General features: G+C 49.5%; 1 protein-coding gene across 2 annotated transcripts in view; it reads right to left on the minus strand.

The window, feature by feature from the left end:
• The window catches only part of COL27A1 (collagen type XXVII alpha 1 chain), a 159511-nt gene extending 148615 nt beyond the window's left edge, over positions 1 to 10896 (minus strand). The window contains exons 1-3 of one of the 2 annotated variants that reach the window (XM_037400496.1): positions 10802 to 10896; positions 9389 to 9687; positions 377 to 447 (exon numbers count right to left, since the gene is read on the minus strand). In XM_037400496.1, coding sequence (XP_037256393.1) covers positions 377 to 447; positions 9389 to 9444 — 127 coding nt within the window. In that variant the 5' untranslated portion in view covers positions 9445 to 9687; positions 10802 to 10896. Of the gene's footprint in view, positions 1 to 376; positions 448 to 9388; positions 9953 to 10801 lie in introns of those variants that run through there. The other variant, XM_037400497.1, reaches the window with a different exon arrangement.
• Positions 10897 to 20804: the final 9908 nt, after the last annotated feature.

Below are 20804 nucleotides of genomic sequence, written 5' to 3' on the forward strand. Positions count from 1 at the left end.
GCCAGAGACGCTTAATTCCTTAATGCCCCAGCCTCAAGGGGCACTTTCTAGTTAAGTCCTAACAAGTGCAGGTGGATGCCAATGACATTTTAGACACAAAGTGCTTCGTTCACACTAGTTCTACCAGACAGGCAGGCACTTCTGAAAACCCTGTGGGGCACATAATCACCTGCAAAAAGCTGGTTCTTTTGCCAGCTGTTAACTGCATCATCTATATCATCATTACTGCAATGATCAGCAATAAATGCACCTGACTGTGCAGTAGGCTCAGACATTATTAACTGATGGTCCTAAAGTGATACCAAAGCACTTAGCTTTTACTTTGGTTCAAAGAGGAGGCGGGGGCGGGGCGAAGAGAAAAAAAAAAGTAATTTACCTTCAGAATTTCCTTGTGTGAATCCCAGGAACCAGGTAAAACATAATACAGCCCAGAGAAAGCAGAATCCCCTAAAATTGGAAAAGAAAAAAAATAATTAGTTTCTACAAAATCACTAACAAAAACTAACCACCACCACCACCCTGCCCCTGTTAAGGGTCTTCTCCTTGATCACAAGTCTAGCAGTTGGTGGCAGTGTCCACTGGAAAATGGAGAGCGAGTGCTCAGCAGAACCGCACTTGCTTCTGACTGAGATCTCATTTTGCTACTTTAAAGTCATCTAAAGCCCACTGAATTCAGTAGTCTGCTTTCCCACTGGTATTAGGAGCTGTTGATCAAGCCTTGAACAAGGACCGGAGCCGTGTTCTGAGATGCAGGGTCATCAGCGCCAGGTCAGCAGCCCCTTTGCTACTGCTGCTGCTCTTTGGCACTCGCTCCATCTAGGACAGAACATCAGAAACGCAAGAGGATGGAGAAGTAATTCAAAATCGGAAGGTCAAAAGACATGCCAGGAGTGCATGTGCATGTCTACGAGGACATAGATGGAAAATGGGCTGACAGGCAGCGACATATCACCTGCATCTCAGCCAACGAATTCCGAGTTCTAATGCTTAAAAAGTATCCTAAACATACAAAATCCTACATGGATCTATTCCTCTTTTTACACCCAGATGTAAAAGATGGGAGCAGCTTCTAACCACTCGGCACCCCGTGCTGTTGCCACTAATAACTTTTTCATTAGCTTGGTATGGCAGGAAATTTCAGAAAGCATGAGAGCTGCAGACTCCTGAGAACAGTGCTCTCGCAGACCCTTTCATGCCTGAGAGGGAATCGGACAAACCTTTCTGTTAGCTCAATTTTAAGCTTTGAAATGCCATTGAAAACAGCAGCAGAGAGCAAAACTTTTGCCAGAAATGTAGCTGAAGCCCCCCCTTCCCCCACCAACTTCCTTGACTTGTAGCCAAATAACGAACATAGGAAACTCCTTGGTTAAGCTCACTTAAAACTGTCAGTGGAAAGTTTGAAGACTAAATTCCCTCATCTTCTAGAGATGATATTTAACAGCTTGATCAACAAGGGCTGCTGAGGGAACGGAGACAAGAATGTAAACTACAGAAAGTCCTCAGCCAGAAGCAAGCATCGCAGGACATCCACAGGTTGTCCTCCACCTCACCAAGCCAGCCCGAATGCTGGGGTGTGCAAAGCGATGCCAAAGTGCAGCTTGCTCGTCTCCTCAGATCCCACAAAGACAAAGAATTTGTCCAGTGGGATGAGAGACCACTCTTCCCCTGCCATCAAGCCTCAGCTTTAGCACATGAAAGCATCCTCTGAGAGAATGTATTACCCTGGGCCAGATCCTCACTCAGGGCAGGAGACCCTTTCCCACAGCTAAAATGAAACCACAGTGATTTACGCATCCTTGGGGAAACCTGGCCTTAAACGTAAAAATCCATGCGGGAACCCAGCCACTAACTAATATTTTAAGGCTTGAGGGGACAAAACACTGGAGCGGCCGCGCATCGGCTGGGAAACAAAATGAGATTAATCACATCATTCTTTGCTGTTTCCATTACCCTGACACTGGGCTGCACATTTCAGGAGTTCTGGATAGCCAAATCACGGTATTCTTTCGCCATGCCCTATAGCCGACCATACGCTAACCAGGAAACGCTCACTATGCCCAAGAGATCTCCAGTGGGGGGGCTTGGTGGTTGTCTGCCCACCCCATCCCGGGGGGCAGAGCTGTCAGGCTACAGACACTGCTGAGACCAGGCTGAGCTGTTGTCTCAGGTCAGTCAGAGGATGTGGGAAGGGAAGGAGTACAGGAACAATTAAATTTTAAGATGCAGAGACTCAATTCCATGTGTGCATGAAGCAAAGACCTTGCTGAGTATCATCAGCTGGGTTTGACTGCCCGATGAGAGCACGGGAAGACGAGGGGAAGGGTGTGACCAATATGACATGGACACCGAGGGCAGCAGGAGTCCCAAGCGTCAAGAACGCCTTTTCTCTGGTGAGGATCCCATTTGTACAGCTACGTACAAATGCTGGTGCACACAACACACCAAACTTAAGTCCAGATTTTTTGAAGGGGTACCCTCACAACCCAAATTCGCTTCCAAGATCAGTTGACCAACACAGTGAGGGGAACAAGCCTTAGGGGAAAATGCAGCACGTAATTTCATTCCAGTGACACTGACGGGGCTATAAAGGAGACGAATGCGCAGCGTGGGATCCAGCTGGCCTCAGCCCTGCTCCTGGACCCCTCACACAGCCAATACTCTCAGAGTTGAGAGTGGGGCCGAGAGCCAAAACGCTGAAGAAAAACACTTTGGCAAAATTTACCAACTTAATGGAAAAAGCAAAAGGAGCTTCCAAATGGCAGACCTGTGACTGATGGGGCTGTTAATTATTGCAGAATTTTATAATACAGGCTCTTTTTCCGTTACAACTCTGCAGTGACAGGGTTGCATAAGTAGCTTGAGTACCAATAGTAAAGGGACATCTTCCTCCTTATACAGAGTATCAAACCCACCTTGCCTTTATCTCAGTATCAAACCCACCTTGCCTTTATCTCAGCTTTATCCCACAACCAGTGATTTCTGCAGACACTCTATCAAGAGGTACCAAATAAAGGCATTTACTTATTTTATTGCATAGGGTCTATGAATACCAGAATGAGTATCCCATTGCTATAGCTGCTAGGTGAAGAAGTGCCCCTGAATATGTATGATGGAACCTTAGAAGTTTTCCAGTGCAAACAAACTCCCTTTACAGCAAACCAAAGCTACTGACTACAGGTCAGTTTTGCTTCACTACTTTTTGCCAACTCCTGTGATCAGTCCACAGGAACTAACCAGTGCCAGAAGTGCAAGGCAGGAGACAACAGAGAGGGACAACACAGAAGCACAAAGACAGGTAATGAGGCTTCTCAGCCTTAACGGTGATTTTAGCAACTTCGCAGTGAGGACCACAGGCATGCAGGTAACAGCCAAGAATGAACATCCTGAGGATGCTGCAAAAAGCAACCAGAAGATCTGGGCACCACTTCTGCTGGGGCTTCAGGACAGGCAGGAGGTCCCTGCACATGGTGACTTGCATCACTGGAGACCTGATGAAATCATGCCTGCTAATTGACATACAATTGCCCAACTGTGCCCTGGGTTTTCAGCTTCCAGACTCACTTGCCATCTTCTTACTGAGCACTGAAAGATCAGACTCCTGAGCGTGGCAAGTTGTAACCTGGAGGCTAAAGAAGCGTTATCGTCCCTCCAGGTGGCTTGTGCAGTATGTCTTGCTGCTATTGCCCCAGTAAAGTCATGCTCAGCACGGCAACCTCAAGGCAAAAGTAAAGGAAAAATCCTGCTGAACGTGTCGGCTCCTATGTGACAGCCACTGGAATAAGATAAAGCACTACACTGAACTAAGGACAAGAGCAAGACAATAGCCTCTAGGGTAGACTTGGTCAGGTATTATCCTCAAAAAAATGCAAGTTTGACAAAGCTGAAGCAATCTGTAAAATAGTTGTGATCAGCTAATTCTCCACTTCACAATTTCTGGAATTGGTTGGAATGACTCCAGATTTTTTAAATTAAAAGACTTGCCCCTGCCTTAAAAAAAAGAAGTCCAAACAATTTTGACATGTTGTTTGCTTGGGTTAAAGCTGAAGAAAATGTTATAAGGGCTCAAAGCAGCATTTAATTTTTATTTTCTCCCTCATTTATGGTGGGGAGATATCTTTGAATTTGCAAACATTCTTGCAGTGTGGAAAAACCATTCCCCCCACTTTCCTCCATTCAGATGCATGTATTTTTTTTTCTGTCCAAAAGACCAGAAAAGACAGCTGGATGCTGAAAATTGCTTTTCAAGAAAAGCAAATCTACATTTCTAGCTGTAGATCAGACAGTGTGTCTTAAAAGGAGAAAATGTCTTTGTTGCTTAAAATCCTTTGCACATGTCTGGAGGTGATATTTTATAAGACTCCCAAGCAGTTTTGACAGTCAACAGGAAACAAAAATCACAGACTACATACTGAGTATTAAAAAGCACCATGGCATCAATTCTGCTCCCAGCTTTTTGGGGTACAAATCTTATTTTGTATCATCCTTTGCAGATCAGACTTTGGCTCCCTTTTCAGGGCTCCTGGAAACTATGGTATTTCTCCTCTCACCCTCAGTTTTTGGAGAGAGTGATGGAAACATATGATTATGTAGATGTGCCCATATCAACCCTGTATCATCCTTTGCTGGACCTTTTCTGCAGCATAAGCCAGCTATCAGCTCACACCTCCAGTCAAAGATTTTGTGTGGTGTATGCAGGTGCTGTGGCGTCCACATGCTCTCCCCAACAGGCTAAGGGCAGTTACTGAAATGGTATTCATTTAACCCCCACTCAGCATCTACATCTTTAAGAACAAGGGGAAAGCAGACAAGCAGGTACAGCCCAGATAGATACATTTCCATGGTCATTTAAAAATACTGAGAAGTCTAAGAGTGATCTATAAACTGTCAGTATTAAGTAGGGAAGAATGAAATTCAGCACCCCTCTACATGATTTTAATGTTCAAAAAAGCTCCCCCAGAATATCACCCAGCATCTAGTACACAAGACATCCAGAATTCAACCCACTGTCCCTAGGTACATGTTCATCAAAATAGATTTTCAGATGACAATGAGGAATTCATTGCAGACACAGTCATAAGGGGAGAAGCTGAACTGGGACATCACTGCGGCCACCTGAGCTCTAGCTAACAGCACGCTGAGCGCAGCTCGAAGCCAAAGGTTTCAAAGATTGTCTCACTGTTATTACTGGAGATTCCAGTAGCCCAAATGGGGAAACTCCCGAGGGTGGGAAACTCTCTAGGCCAGACTCCAACCCATCCTCACGGTGATCCTGAGCAGGAATGTCTGAATTCCTCCACCCTGCCCCAGAGTTTGGAGCATGCATGCAAACCCGGAAATTTCTAGGGTTTCTCTGGCTCCATTTCTGCCAAATCTAATCTCAATGCAGGACAAAAACACCCTTAGTGCTGTGCCTGTAAAGGTTTATCTCAGGGCTTTGGCAATGTGGCACAGACAAAGCTGCTGCTTTCCTTCGGAGGATGCCCCTGGTAGTGAAAGAGCAACCCACGGGGGCCTGCTGAGCGGGGGGCGTTCACAGAGGAGGGACCCCAGCTCCGGCAGCGGTACAGCAGCAGATCTCAAGTCCTGCAAAGGAGCTTTGCTCTCCTGAAAGCCTGCACATCAGCCAGGCACAAGGAGAGTCAGGATGCTTAAAGGGCTGGTATTTGCTCCCCCAGCACCTATAGCTCCCCTTAGGATTTCTCCAGGAGGGAAATGCAGATCTGCGGTAGACAGAACGTGAAGTGTCAGCCTGGCCAACCCTCCCTCCTGCAGACACCTGGCGCCTTGTTCTTTCACAGGTCTATGCTGTTATCTGCAGACAGCGGGCTGACGGGTTTCAAACCACTGGTCCTTGTCCTCCTTACTGGGAGCTAGAGCTTGCGTGTTCATTGCACAAAGCTGGTCCAGAGCTAACCAGCTCCTCTGAGCTCCTGCTGGTGACAACCTGCTTCCTCACCTCTAGATGCCAAACTGACACAGCTGTGATGCCTCAAATACCCTCACCGATACCTCCCAGCAACATTCCATAACAGGGGAACTTTCCTGACAACCCATTACTCTGTCTCCTCTTTGCTCACCGCCCTTTGCCTGTCTGGGTTTTTGACTTCATTGCTGTGTGAAGTGACAACACTCACTACTGGCCCTTGCCTTTGTGTTCTCAGTTAGTAACTGGAGCCCTCGACAAACAGAAGTGCTAAGCATGGTCTGTCATCTAACTCCTTTTTTGTCCTTCCAACAAACGCCTTTGCATTCCTTCATTTTGTGAATGGGGTTTGGCAGAGCCGTATAGAATTCCCCATTGTTTCCATTTGCACTTCAGTAAGCGTCCATCATTTCTACTTATGGCCCAACAAATTGGCAAAGAAAGAGGGGGGGAAAAACCCCATACCGTCTGCCCGCCTCTGGTCAGAGATTTCCTACAACTCCCTCACCACTAGACCTGGGCAACCCTCAGTCAGTAACGTAACCTCCATAAACACTCTTTTCAAGCAGGGCAAATTTTATCCCCTCAACCCACTGCAGAAAGGGAATAAAGTTGGAGCCCTGGGAGCTGTGCAATTGCCTCCTCTCTACCCCAAGGCACCCAGAACACACACACCACTTGACTGCCTGTTGCTCCCATTACTGATTTTGTCTAGCAGTGCCATAATTTGTGCCCAGATCACCTGCCCGGCTTGCATGCAGTGGTCTTTTCCTCTTAAAACAGGAGTCGTACCTTCCTCCAGCCCTTTCATGTCTTCCCAGGGGCTGACAAACCTTGGTGGTGCCAGGCGGGTGCTGTACCACTGTGCGTGCAGCTTTCTCAGCCAGCACATGGGCCAGGCAGCCGCAGAACAGCATTAGGCCAGCACCATGGCACTGTGACAGCACGCAGGCTCCTGTCGGAGGCCACCAGGAGCACCAAGCAACTCTCCTCCACAGCCAGCATGTGGCACCAGGGCTGGAAGAGGCCAAAGTGGCACCACCACAGCTGAACTGCACAAATGCTACGGTCTGAACATGTGCTCAATAAATAGCTGAATGCAAAACCTTCTTCTGTGCTTTAGTGAACCTGCATTCACTGAAAATGCATCAATGGGAATGATCGAGAGGGGTATTTTAAGCTTGCAGAGCCTGTAAAACTTTGCGTTCTGGTTTTACAAGCTTTGCCTGCTCAAGTGGGGACAAGGCCTGGGTACACTCTGCAACTGCTTCTCCTTCCCCAACGAGCCAGCCCTCCTGCTCCAGTCCATGGCTCTCTTGCATGCCTGGCATCTCCTCAGCCACCAGCCCTGCTCCGGAGGATGCTGCAGGAGCGCTGGGACAAGCGGGACCCCCAGTGCCACATGGGAACGCACCAGAAAGTTCCTGTTACAAGCTGCCTTCAGGCAGCACAACCCTCACCCGCCCTGACAAAGACTCGGCAGCACAGGGGTGGCCTGGTGAACCCAGGCACAAGCCAGCTCTGGGCTCAGAGGACCCTCTCCAAGACTAATGGCCTCAACAGGAACATCCAGCTGCGGGAAACGGTAGGATGCACAGCACTCTGCCAAGCAAATCAAAACCCAGCACCAAAAAAGCCCATTGGGAGATAATGTGAAGGGTAGCAAGCGACCTCTGCTGAGGAGGGAACGGATCAGCAGCATGCTGGTGAGGTATTTAAGCCAGAGGAGATCCTGGGAACAAAAGGCACACATGTTCAGAGTCACCAGAAGAGACCAAAGCACAGATTTCTCATGGCAATGCAACATTCAAACCCATGAGGCCATACGCGGTGCTAGCCCGGGACACCGAGATACAAACCCAGATCTAGATCAGTGAGCAGGCAGCCACGCTGCCTTCTCCTGGGTTCCCATTTCCTAAACCTGTCCTCAGCAGGGTCCAGTTTGCCCTGGGACTCGAGCAGGACCTCCCGGTCCTCATCTGTAGCATGACTGCCATCACCTTCTCCGTCATGCTCACGAGTGGGTGCTCTGTGCCGCGACTGTGCCTCATGCCAAGTGGCTCCCCAGCATCGGCGCCCTTCGCCTCGCTACAACGTGGCGCTGCTCTTGGTCTGTCAAACGGATCTTTCTCTCTCTGTTCCCATTGGGCTTCTCTGGGTCTGAAAGCAGCCACCCTCACAGGGTCGCAGGCAGCACGCTCTGCACCCTGCCCGACGTTCAGAAGGCACAACTGGGAGACGCTGCAGCTACCAGCATCTCCAGACATGCCGCAGCCACGTCTGTGCAAAAAAACCTAAAAGCACTGAAATTCAGTCTTTGTGAGTATATAAACACACACACAGGGCCTCCAGCAGAGCCGGCTGGCACCCCGGGAGGGGTCTGGTCTCTCCCCATAGGGCCCCGGCCGGGAGCCCCCAAAGGGAACAGCACATCCCGCCCGGCCGCTGCGGGGCGGGGGAGCAGCGGGGTGACCCTCGGGGTGCCGGGGGGGCGCCCCAGGTCCCCTCACCCCGTTCCCACTCTTTCACCCCATCTCACAGCCCAGCTGAGGCTGGCAGCAGCAGAGGGATCCTGTACACAACTCTCCGGCTGCCAGGCAGAAGCCTCCCAGCCCTTCCAAGGGAGTGTCGGTAAATCCTCGTTACATCCGACAACGCAACCAGAGGGATTAACCCTTTGCTGGTCCCCGGGAAAATAACAACACAGCAGCAGCGAAGTTAACAATGAGAATCGAAAAGCCGATCCCGGCCGTGTGAATGCGGACGGGCGGGGTGCGGGCTGCAGTGGGTCACGTCTGTACATCCACGGGGAAACAGGGGTCTGTGCGCGTGCCCGGGGGCACACGAAGAACGTGCCCCCCGCACCCGGCTCCCCCCGGCCGCGCCTCACCCTCCCCACGGCTCTACCGCTTCCCGGAGGACTGCGGCGCCGACTTCCAGGTACTCCTGCCCCCACGTCCCCGCGGGACGGGGTCGAGGAGCAGCATCCCCCCCCCGCCCCCAGGAGAGCCGAGGAGCCGCCCCCGCCCGTGCCCGGAGACGTGCGAGGGGAGCGGGGCGCCGAGCTGCCCCGTCCTGCATCTCGCGTGGGTGCAGCCGGCGCCCACCCCCGGACCAGCTCCTGGGCTGGGGGCTCCTTTCCCCGGAGCGTTGGAACGGGGTGGGTGGGGGGGGTCCTCCTGCCCCCGGCTCTCACCCCTTCCCGCACACCCCAGCCCCATTCCCAGCCTCCTGCTCCAGCGTGGCCTCCCTTCTCCCAGTCCATTCTCCTCTCCAGCGCAGGAGTTTTCACATCACCCCCTGGCAGAAGGAATGTCTTCCCCCACCCCATCCCGGGGCTCCGGGAGCGGAGCTCCCCGCTCAGGCCGGCGCTCCCCTCCCGCAGCCCTCCCGGGACCCCCCGGCACCCCCATCCCGCCCGGGATGCCCTTCCCCAGCCCGGGAGAAGTCGGACTTTGTACTCACCCCCTGCCTGCTGCTGTAGCTCTGAGTCTGGAGACCGGCTCTGATTCCGGCTCCATCACGTTTAGTGCATTGTCTCTTTCGGGCAATTTTTGCGGCAATCCATCAGAAAAAGGGGGACAGGCCGGTTTGTGGGTACATCCTTCCCAGGAGCTCAGTTCTCTGCCTCTCTAAGGGGCTCAGCTGTGTCAAAGACACCCCCTGGCCCGGACGGCTCACTCCTTCCTCCTTCTCTTCTGGGTCCTTTTGCTTACACAGATCTTTTAATCCCATTTAACTCCCTCTCGGCAGACTGCAATTACCTTGGGAAAAAGGAGAGAGAACACAAAGTACACGCTAGGAAGCCAGGCTGGCCCATGGTCGCTGGATTTCTTGCCTCTTTTTTTTTTTTCCCCTCCTTATTAATAGTATAATTTCTGTGATCTCTGATTTCCAAAGTCCTTGATTTAAAGTGTTTTTTCTTAGCTGTTAACTTTTTGTTGTTGTTGGTTGATTGGTGGTTGTAATTATTATTTTTATTTGCAGTGCAGATGTGCCTCCCACCCCCCCAAGGATCTCTCCTCTGGACTTAGAGAGGAGAGGAAAAGGCAGATTTTGAGAAATGAAAATTATTTAAGGATGTCGCCGCCGCCTCTCTCTGCTGCCCTCCTCTGTTAATATCGAAGCACTTACAAAAAATAATACAGAGTAAATAAATAATTAAAAAAAGAAACTCCTTTGGCCAGAAGAGCTGCCGAGAAGCTAAGGGAGACCCTTCCATGCCCCGCAGGGCCCTGCTCGGGGGGGCGCTGCCCGCCTGGGCTCACCGGCGGGGGGGCCCGACCCATCGACGGACCCGTCTCACAGGGTACCCGACACGGCTTCTCCTTGGGCTCCGCGCCTGGCAAAGGCGGCTGGGGGGGGGTCAGGCTCGCAAGAGAAAAGCCTCCCCCTCCTTGCCCTGCCTCCACAGGGAGGGGGGACAGGGGACTGGTGCGGGGCATCTCCAGACCCCCCCCCCCCCCCGTCTCCTCCCAGCACCGAGGGATGGGAGCTGCAGCCCGGCGGGGAAGGAGTTTCCCTACGCAGCGCCCACCACAGTAAACCAGAGCCCACCTGGTCCCACCTGGCCAGTGCTGCCGGGGGGGCACGGACGACTCCTGCATGGGCTAAACCCTGCGTCCCTGTGCCCCCTCCTCTTCCAGCTCTTGCAAAGTCCCACCGAGCTGGGGGCCAGCACCGTGAGCACCCCAGGGTGACCGGCAGGTCCCTCTTGTCCACACCAGTTCACAGCAAACCCCCTTAGCTCTACGGGACTCCCCAGGCACTTGAGGGCAGCCCACGCCCCCCAGCCCCCCCGCCTCCTCCGGGCGCCCCTGGGTGCCCCCCGGCCCTGCTCCTTCGCCCTTGCACCGCAGCTCTGCCTTGGGCACTTACTTTGCAGCGAGACGAGAAGCTGTGCAACATCTCCCCGCAGCCCCGTGGTCACGGGCATTCACTGCCCAGGCAGCTTACGGCGATTTCTACTTCTTAAAAAAATAATAACGATTGGAAAAAAAAAAAAAAGCGAGAGAAAAAGGAGGAAGGAAAAAAAAACCACAACCAAAGCAAAGCCCGTTCCTCCCTCCTTCCCCTTCAGGCTCAAGGTGTCTCCTGCGCGGGGAGCCAGCGGGCGCCTGCCCGGCGAGGCGGGGGGCCAGCCCCGGCGCTCCGGCAAGCCCGACACCCCCCCGGGCTCAGCAGGTAACCCTCCCCCCGCGCCCGCAGGTCCCTCTCGGGCCGTCGCTCCACGCGTGGGTCATGGATGCTGCAGGGATCCGGGAGAGAAGCGAGGCTGGGAGCGGGAGCTGGGAGGGACATGGATGTGGAAGCGGTGCAAGTTCCGAGGCTGCCCGAGTCCTTTTAAATAGCCGCAGCCGGGGGGCTCCGCGGTGGCGGGGGTGCCCCAGGTGTCCGGTTTCAGCAAACAGCCGGTAACGGGCGCAGACCCAGCCCCAGGGCAGGTTCCGCCGGGGGGGTTCCGCGGGGGGCGGGGGCGGCCGCTGGGGGCGGGGGGGGAGCGCTCCGCTGGCACGGCTGCTCCGGGGGGGAAGGGCGGGCTGCGAGGTCTGGAGGGCGAAGGACAGGTCCTGCGAGGTGCTGAGCAGGCTGAGGCACCTGCGTGGGTCTGGGCATCGGAGCTGAGCCACCCCAGGGTCTCGCTCCACAAAGGGCTTTTGTGCCCCCCTCCCGGCACAGGGGGAAGGACCAGGCAGAACTAAAGCACCTCGAACCCGGGTATGGGCACTAAACTTACACACTCCTCAGGAAATAAAAAATAAAAATAGAGCCACAAGTAGGATCAAGGTCACCCCACCAAGTACCTGAAGATGAAAGCAGAAGGGAACGATGGTAACACCCGGAGCAGAAAATTCAAGGAGCCGCTGGGCTGACTCAGCAATACAGGTTTTACTCAAAAAACTGACCTCAGAATGTGGCCAAAAATCAAGGTTTCCCCCATAAATCAGATCTGCACACATGATGTCTTCTGTTACCATGCATGCTAAGGACTTTCCTGCTTTAATACATGTATTTGACTTAGTTGTGGTTGCTCTCTTAGTCTGTGGGTTTGCATCTCCCTGTTTCTATAGGCATAAGATTTTATTCATACCTTTGCTCTGAGGCATCTGCATTTTGCTTCCTTGCTTGCTATAATAGATAAAGCTTTCAGTAACAATAACAAAGAAGTTTGAAACAAGCAGTGTTGTGACTGGGGTAGATAACCAACAGCCTCACAATCCACTATCCCCTCAAAAAAACCTTTTCAGAAGAGTACAGCTAAGTTACACACCCAGATACTCATAAGAAACTCCTCTGTGCAGACAAACCTGTCCCAAAACCATCTGAAGGCCCAGGAGCTGAGACAACCTACCCACACCAGCTCCGAGGACTGGGACTTTAGGGACAAGAGGCAATCACATAGCTTGTCAGAAAGCACATAAAATCTCTATTTTTCTTAGCTATTTTTTTCCCCAGCTGTTTTTCCCATGTTTCTCAGTCATTCATTCCTCGCTGAGAAACAGATTCTAGCCAAGCCTAAGTGTTTAAGATAAAGCTTTAATCTATAAAAAAAAAACCAAACACTTCTCAAAAAAGCGCGTGGAAATTCCTACACTGTTGAATACACTTTACATCCTCCTGCTCTTTTTACACCTTTTTTCTCTTCCAAAAGCAGCGAGTATTTAAATAACCTTCCTTCCCCACAAAAAGCTCCGCTCTACCCTGAGAACAAGGCCCTGGCTTACCAGAGCGAAAAGACAAAGCAAAAAGGTGTGCCGCATCTTTTCACAAAGACATACACCAACGGGATGCAGGTGGATAGCTGGTAAGGACTGGCAATGCTTCAGGTCCACAGCACTGCACCAAGGACCACCCTAAAACACACTAAGAGCCCCATCCTCAAGTACTCTGCCCATACTTTACTCAGATGAGCACTTTCAAACCAAACACATGCAGAAAAGCTTTGCTAGCATGGAGACATAAATGTAGCCCAGCAGTAGGAAAAAGGGAATTAGTTTAAAACAAAAGGAAACCCAACGTTGCTCAAGCCAAGACTAGTGCCAAGTGAATTCAGGTTCAAAAATTAGACCTCATTCTTCAAAAAGAGAAAAGCCACAACATATGATCTGAATAGAAATTTATTTAGCAGATTTATTTTTCTTCCCTTCCAGATTTAAATAGAAGCCATTTTAAAACACTAAATAAACTGAAGTAAATCAGCACAGCAGTGAAATAAAAAAAAAAAAATAAAAAAAAAGGAATTGGCATTGGCTGTTCTAGTTTAATTAGCCAAAATAAGAAAAGTACAGGGGAGGAGGAAATGCCACCACACGCCACACAACATCGGGAACAGGGAACAGAACACTTGCTTTTGACAAAACGCACCTCTCCAAAAAAGCAGCATGTCATTACTGCCTGAATAAATACAGCTTTTAAAGCATTCATCCATATTTAGCCAGTTTCCAGAAGGATCAGTACCCACCTCTCCTCGGGATCCATAGCTTGGTTAGCATCAAGACTCTTATTAGTATGATTTTGTCTCTTTGCGCCTTTTGGAAAACCAAGCGTGAGGGCATGTAGAAGCATGGCGAGCGTGCTTTACAGCTGTGCTACACGGCTCACAGCACCCAGCTTCAAGGACCAGAAGGATCCCAGACACCAACCTGGGCTTGTCCTCCCACTATGGCTTGGCCTGAAGGACAACGCTGGATTACAGTTCAATCGTTTTTACCTTTGCACAAGTCAGAACAGTATTCTGAATCACTCGCTGCCCTCAGAACTCACAAGAAATTATAGGAATATATTTGGATATATTTAGATAAATACCCTATTCAGGTTTAAAACCGGGCAGAAGGCACAGGCAGCGTGAAGCCTAAGGCACAGGAAAAGCTTGTGGGAGAGATCAAACAAGAAGGAGAGGTGGGATAAAGAGCCTTTCACTCCCCTCTGGGCTGAGATGCTGTGCCCAGCCTGGGGCGGGAGGATCTAAACTTGGTACCTGGCTAAGAGTTGCTGGAGCCACAGGGAAAGGGAACCCACTCTGTGCGAAGTGCCACCGGCACGAAAGGGTGATGGTCCCTGCAATCATGGGAGGACACAGCTATGTGGCATGGCCCAGGAACACGTATCACATGGAGCAGGGCTGCTCGAGGGCTGGATCCACACCTGTAAGCCCAGCAGGAACAGAAAATTCATTATCCACAGTAAGAGGGCTCAGCCCCCAGCCCACGGGAGGGACTGGCTGCGCTGGTTTCCACCTCCTGGGGATGTTTTATTGAGGGCTGACTAGCACCTATACTGCAAATGTCAGCAGCCTTGGCAGCAAGAACCCCTGCAAAGCATTAGGCAGGGGGTCTGGTATCGACCCGCGGCTGTTGGAGCGGTGCGGAAACGTTCGTGCCAAAGCGACTGTTTCTGTCCCTTCTTGCTGCCTTCGAGAGCAGCTCGGGCCCTCTACCCTTATACGTGCTCCACGCTCCACTGCAACGCTCTCCCAGGTATGTAATTCCCCTAATCCCTACATGACTTTTCTGTTCGGATCCTGCATTGAACATGACTGCACGGACACTTCCCACACTGTTTGAATCCTGGCACTAGTTCAAGCCCTGGGCTAAAGCCTTCCCTACCCCGTAGGGACCTGGTCATGAGCAAAAACCTGCTGATGAGCTTCATTTGGTTCCTGAGAAGTCTCTCCACCCATGGCAGATCCAACATCTCCATGGAAGCAGAAGCTGGCCCTGCTGGGCCCAGTTAGCTGGTGCTCCTGTTCATTTTCACCTTCTGGCTTCAGCCACCACCGCAAGAACAGGAGGTTTCAGCTGAGGAGCAAAACACGCAGCACGTCTGATTTCCGAGACTGCTGTTTGACAGCTATTTGGTGATACAAAAGCTGCTGTGGGTTATGTTTCTGGTTCCCAGTTCACTAGGGAGGGCATTAATTATACAGGAGATGGTACAGAAAGCTCAGAAATCACGTATGTAACCAAGTTACTGCCCAGCACTATTTTCCCCTCTCCGCAGCCTTTCCAACAGACCCTATCCCATCCTGTGCCACAGGCTAGCGGTGACATGTTTGAACTTCTGCAGCTGTTTGATGTAAAATGTTTTAAATTCTTTTCGGGAACACTAAAGGCTTTTGTCTCTTGACTGGTGCTGTGGGGATGCCATGTCTGGCAAAGACTGATCTTTCTGTGCTTTCCCACTATACCATATCACACCGGGCTGCCCAGCCAGCCGAGAGGCAGGAATGGCTGTTAATCGTTAAACGGAACCTTTTTCCATTGGAACGAAAGGAAACGCCATGCAGCGATACAAGTCCAAGCCCACCCTTCCCAAGGAAATGTCGCCTGCTGATTACAACTCTGTCACGCACTTCTGTTTAGGTATTTAGAGAACTACAGTTTTACAGGATGGCTGTGAAGCAAATTGTCCAGCAGATGTTCCAGGCAAGCAGTGTTGAGCTGGCAGGTAAGCCGTGATGGGAGCAGCGCATCGGCACACTTTGACAGGAAGGTATTACAGCTCCTGAATCCCAGCTGTATTTAAGATACCAGGCAAAGGCTGCCTGGTTTTGCTAACAACCCTTTATTTTCTGTGTTTGTCCATCTGCTCCTAAGCTGTGTTCAGCCTATCCCTTGCTTAGGACCTATTCAGTCACCAGTGCTACTGGAAAACACAAGAGCCAGCAACACAGGGCAGCTGCGGGCAGTGCCCTCCAGCCTACAGAGCAGAGCAGGCTGTCTTTGGCGTAGCGTGGGGATCCTGTGCTCCATTTTGAACTGCACAGCAGAAAGCCAGTTTCCCCCTTTTACCATCAAAATCCCCACTGGCTGCTGCACGTGGAGCAGCAATTCCTCTGGAACAGTCTGGAAGTTTGCTAGTTAAATGCAGTAATGCATCAGCAACCACAAGTGCTTTTCCCACCCACATGCTAAAGGACCCTGTTGGGTTGGTGCAGATGGAGGTGTGCTGTCCCGCGTGAGTGCAGGTAATGTGATCTCTCTCTAAAGAAACAGCACATCTTTTCTTCATGAAACAGAACCACCCTGAGTGTGCCTTCTCCTGTGGCAAAGATGGACATTACACCAGGAAGGAAAAGTGCCTGGCGATCTAAATAATTTCCTGCATATTAAGGACAGCTGCTGCTGTGGTTGCTACTGCAACAGCAACAACAGCAGCATATTACTATGGCAGAAGCATAAACCAGCATGTAAAATGTAAATCTGGACCCTGCAGGTTTCACACACATCGTGCTTATGAATTTTAGGCAGCACTGCCAAATTCTAGTGTGGTTTGTCAGCTTTCTGGATACCCCGGTAGCACTGACTCAGGTGTGGGTCAGTGCTCGTGCCAGAGTCCCTGCACAGGCAATGCAGAATTGGTGAAGGTAGGAGCAGCAAGCCCGAGCTGTCCCAAACACCTCGGACAACGGGTAGGTGGCTGCAGGCAACAAGCACCCGAAGGTACAGGCTACCGAGTCACGCTACGTCCTTTCAGAGAATAGGTGCTGTTTGCTCCGCGGGTGCATGTGCTTAAATTCGAGAACATGGTGCTTATAGCAGCTGGAGCTCATTTGCACACCCGGCAAGCCTCAGGGCCGAGTTCAAAAGGGAGACAGGAATCAGGGCAAGATCTTGGCCTTCAAGAGACAGCATGTTACAATGCAAATGCCTGGTACAAAGATTTCATGCAAGACAGACAGAAACTAAGCCTGAGTCAGATTCTGAGTAGTTTCAACAGGGAGGGGAAAGGAAGAAGAGCTTAGAAATCAAAACAACTTTTTGTTATGAGTAACACTTAAGGTAATACTATGTAAAACAAAAAGGTTTTTTTAAAAGTAAAACAAGATGTATTTTTTGTTTTGGAACTGACAACCAGTTCAGCTGCTGTAGGAAAGACAACCCTGTGTACTGGTGTTGGGCAAGCCTGTGGGAGCAGTTTACTGGTCAAAGGGAAATCATATCTGCCTTATGTCAGGAAGCAATTGAAGTGGAAATGGTAAGTCCAGGGCAAAATGAACGAAGGGTGAGACTCAACAGAGTTGAGGTGAGCATCTCTTGTGCTCCACCCTGCACTGGGCTCACTAACGACACCAAAAAAGCTTCTTTAGCAGTGACGAGGATGAGACACCCTTTGCATGTACACACATGTGTACGTTAAGCAAAATCTTGTAGTTCACCAAGTTCTGAGTTATCAGCACCAAAATAACTGCAATTCATTTTGTGTAGCCTAAGATACAACACAGCCATAACAGGGGGATTGCTTAACAATCTAAGCTACAGTGTACTGCCATGACACCATTTCCTTTAGCAATGGTATTCAGCCATTTCTGCAACCAGTTGGCCATCACTATTCTGGTGAAAAGTGATGTAACTCGTTTGCTGGAAAGAGGCATCACCTCATTGCTTAACAGCTCTTTGGTCCTGGATGTCCCAGACCAAAGGAGGCAGCTCTCCTCTGCGGGGAGGCAGTTGTGTCCGAAGGATCACACACTACCCCAGAGCTCAGCAGAGCTCGGTTTTGGTTTTCACTATTCCAGTGACCTGCAGCGTGACCTGCAGCAACTTAAACCATTGCTTTTGTGCCATTATTTCCTTGTCTCTAGAGTGAAGCTTGTGATATAGATCATCTTATGTGTAAAGAGGTTTAAGACCTTCAGACATACAGTGCTGCCAGTGAACTGTTATTACTTTACTGTGCAGTTGGCAGCAGCCTCTCCTGAAGGAGAAAGTGTAAATCTATTTCCCAACCAGCTTTTATATTCGCCACAACCTGCCATCATCCAGATGCAGAGTTCATTAGGGATTGTTCAGTTTTATCTGGCTGTAAAGGCCCACGTAAAAAAACCCTGCCGATTAAACATGCAATTCAAATACATCTTCTGGAGCACAGCAGACAATCCTTAGCACTTTATCTGCACTGACTGAAACGCAATCTGTGCCACTTAGAGCAGAACAATGCTTGATTTCTTCATACTTCGCTTGAATTGTTAACACATAAAGCAGAAACACAGGCCATTTTCACAGAGAGGTTCTCTTCTGACATACTCAGTATGTTAACTGACAGTATACAAATCTGCTTCAAAGCTAACAGGCTTTTTTTCTTCCAGCAAACACACTTCTGCATATCTGCACTCTTTCGCTCTCTCCCCACTTCAACAGCAATAGTATTTGGTAAAGCTCTCCAAACTGGTGCCACTGCAGAAAGACTGTATTTACTGATGTTTGGGTAAGGACTAATGAGAGACCTGGTTGTGTCTCTGTTCCTCCAATTTTTTATTTTTTTTTTAAAGTCAATATTTATACACCTTACCGGTGAAATAAATCCCCTCCTCCCCAAAGAAGGGGGAAATAAAATTAAGTGACTGATATGGGATTTCATGGAAGGAGACTTTGTTTGCTTATTTGTTTTCAGAGCCTGGGAGGTATTAGGGTATTTTTTAATTTTATTGTAATTCAAATGCAATTGTACTGTACAGAGTGCATCAAAGCGGCTTCACCATAGGGCCTTTCATTAAGGACCCCAAGCCGAGGAGCCCTTGTGTACTGCTGGGCTCATCACTGGATCTGGGGGGCACAAGACTCAGGAGTGTCAGGGGCTGGACCACCTCCATCCCCACTAAACGTCCTTTCGGGATGCACTCAGCTCAGCCCTGATGGGGCCAAACTTGCTGAATGAAAAGCGGTTAACGTTCCAGCAAGTTAGATACAGTATAAACAATTTAATCAGCATTGTTATGGCTCTCCCAGCATGGAGATCCTGCCTAAAGCCTGTCAGGGACCACAAAGACTTATACTGACTTCTCAGGCCTCCAGAACATGCTCTGGTTTCACCAGGACTTGCCCATGGGTAACCTTTGAACAGGAAAGATCACCACTAACAGATTTGGTTTTTGCTCTGCGACAAACTGCTTTGCTGGTCCTTCTCCCTCAGGCTCTTGAGCTTGTCTGTTCCGTGTGATTTGTAAATCCCTTTACTAAAGCAATAATCAGAGCATCAGGGGCTCTGATCCCATCAACACATCTGTTGAAGGTAGTTTCTCTCTGCCAAAGGCAAATCCCCCTGAACTATATACCTGGACCAAATCCCACACAGCTCTGCAATGCTTCAGTTTCCAGCGTGAGCTACCCCACAGCAGCCAACCAGAGCATTATGTGTGCGGCGTGATTGGCATCCCTGCACGGTTAATCAGGAAAGCCTTTATTTTAGTTAGGATTTTTTAGTGAGGATTTTTCTGTCAAGAGTATCTGTTGTTCAATCCTACATAATGAAGTCACTATTCCTATTATTGTTGTTTTAAAAAAGAATTCCAAATCCTTTTGCACAAGATAGCTTAAGTTTTTGCAGAGGAAAGTCACTGGGACGCACTTCACTAAGCTGCCAGAAAACTCTTTCCTGGAGTAGCTGCTCTGTAGGAGGCAGTGTATCGACCTTCCTCGTGTGCTTTAGGGGGATTTAAACTGCCAAACTTGTTCTTGATATAAACTGACAGCGTGCCACTGACTGCAGCTGGGCATCCCCCATTCGCCATGTAGAGATGTGGGAGCAGATTTATATGTACTTGCAAATAGAAATAAATAAATAAATACTGCCAAGACTCAATAGCACCCTCGCCATGCTTTCAGGAGATTAAAAAAAAAAAAAAGCAAAAAAAAAAGCAAGGGCCGAATGTTAGTAAAGAATTCATAAAAATCCTGAACTTCCAGTGCTCACAGTTACAGCAATAGAACCGCAAGGAATTTCTATGTGTTCAGCTGAAGTTGATGTTTGTGGAATAGCACAGAGAGCTTGGCCTTTATGTATTTCAAAATCGTAACCAAAGGGGTAAGTCCTCATTTGCAGCATCCAGTGGCATCACTGCAGAGCATACCGTTGTATAGACCAAATCAAGACATTTTTAACCTGCTTCCCATTTGCCATTCCCCCAAAGTCTGTGGGACTGAAGAAGAGCCTTGTCACTGGTGAGGGTTAGTTCAGGGTCAAGCTCTACACTCCAAAACCCAGGGAAGGAACACTGTTTACTCTCCACTTTCTCAGAAAACAGTTAAATCCCTCTTCATATGGAACATCTCCTTCATGTGTCATCAGCAAACTTTTCCACTGGCAAAGTCGCCATGTTTCAATATTTGCTTCCGACACAAACAAAATTTGTGTTTTTTCAGTGTTATCTTGCTTCACAGCCAGCCTGAACACCTGCCTTTCTCATGTTACATTATTTTTCTCTGGCTTTTCTTCATTATGAGCTAACATTACACTCTTTCTTGTTCAGATTAAAAAGGACAACTTTTAATCTCATTCCATTGCTCAGTGTATCTTGAGGTGGTCTTCTCCAAATGGCTCTGACTGTGGCTCTTTTCTGATCGAATCCCACATTTAGCCCACGAACCAGACCAACATTCACCTCTGCAAGACTTGCACTAATCAGTAGAATGGAAGAGATGAGACAATTTAATATTTTACATCCTTTAAATCTTGAATAGGCAACAATACTTTGATAATCTTCCTGTCAGTGTATACGCCCTAGGCAGGGAGCAGGTACTCCTGCTCTTATTTTCTCTGTAACACTGGTGCAGTGCACCTGACAGCCACGCTGTAAATGGTTGATGCAGCCTCAGCCATTAATTGATGTGGGTAATGCGGCTCTCACCTTTGCCTTCCTCAAAATAACACACACAGAAAACACCCAAACCAGCCATCCCCATCAAACACATGATGAACAGGTCGTTACTACAAAAAACACTTTGATGCCCCAATGTGCCTTTCATTATAGCATCCTACAAGCACTTTGCAGTTATTAATGTGATCCCTAATTCATCACCCACCCAGGCAGTTTTCCCTCATTCACCAGCTGGATATACAGATATACAGATACATCAAGGTGCAATTCTGAAAGAGTGCCTGA

The sequence above is a fragment of the Falco rusticolus genome, chromosome 9 (assembly GCF_015220075.1).
Source record: "Falco rusticolus isolate bFalRus1 chromosome 9, bFalRus1.pri, whole genome shotgun sequence".
Taxonomy (NCBI): domain Eukaryota; kingdom Metazoa; phylum Chordata; class Aves; order Falconiformes; family Falconidae; genus Falco; species Falco rusticolus.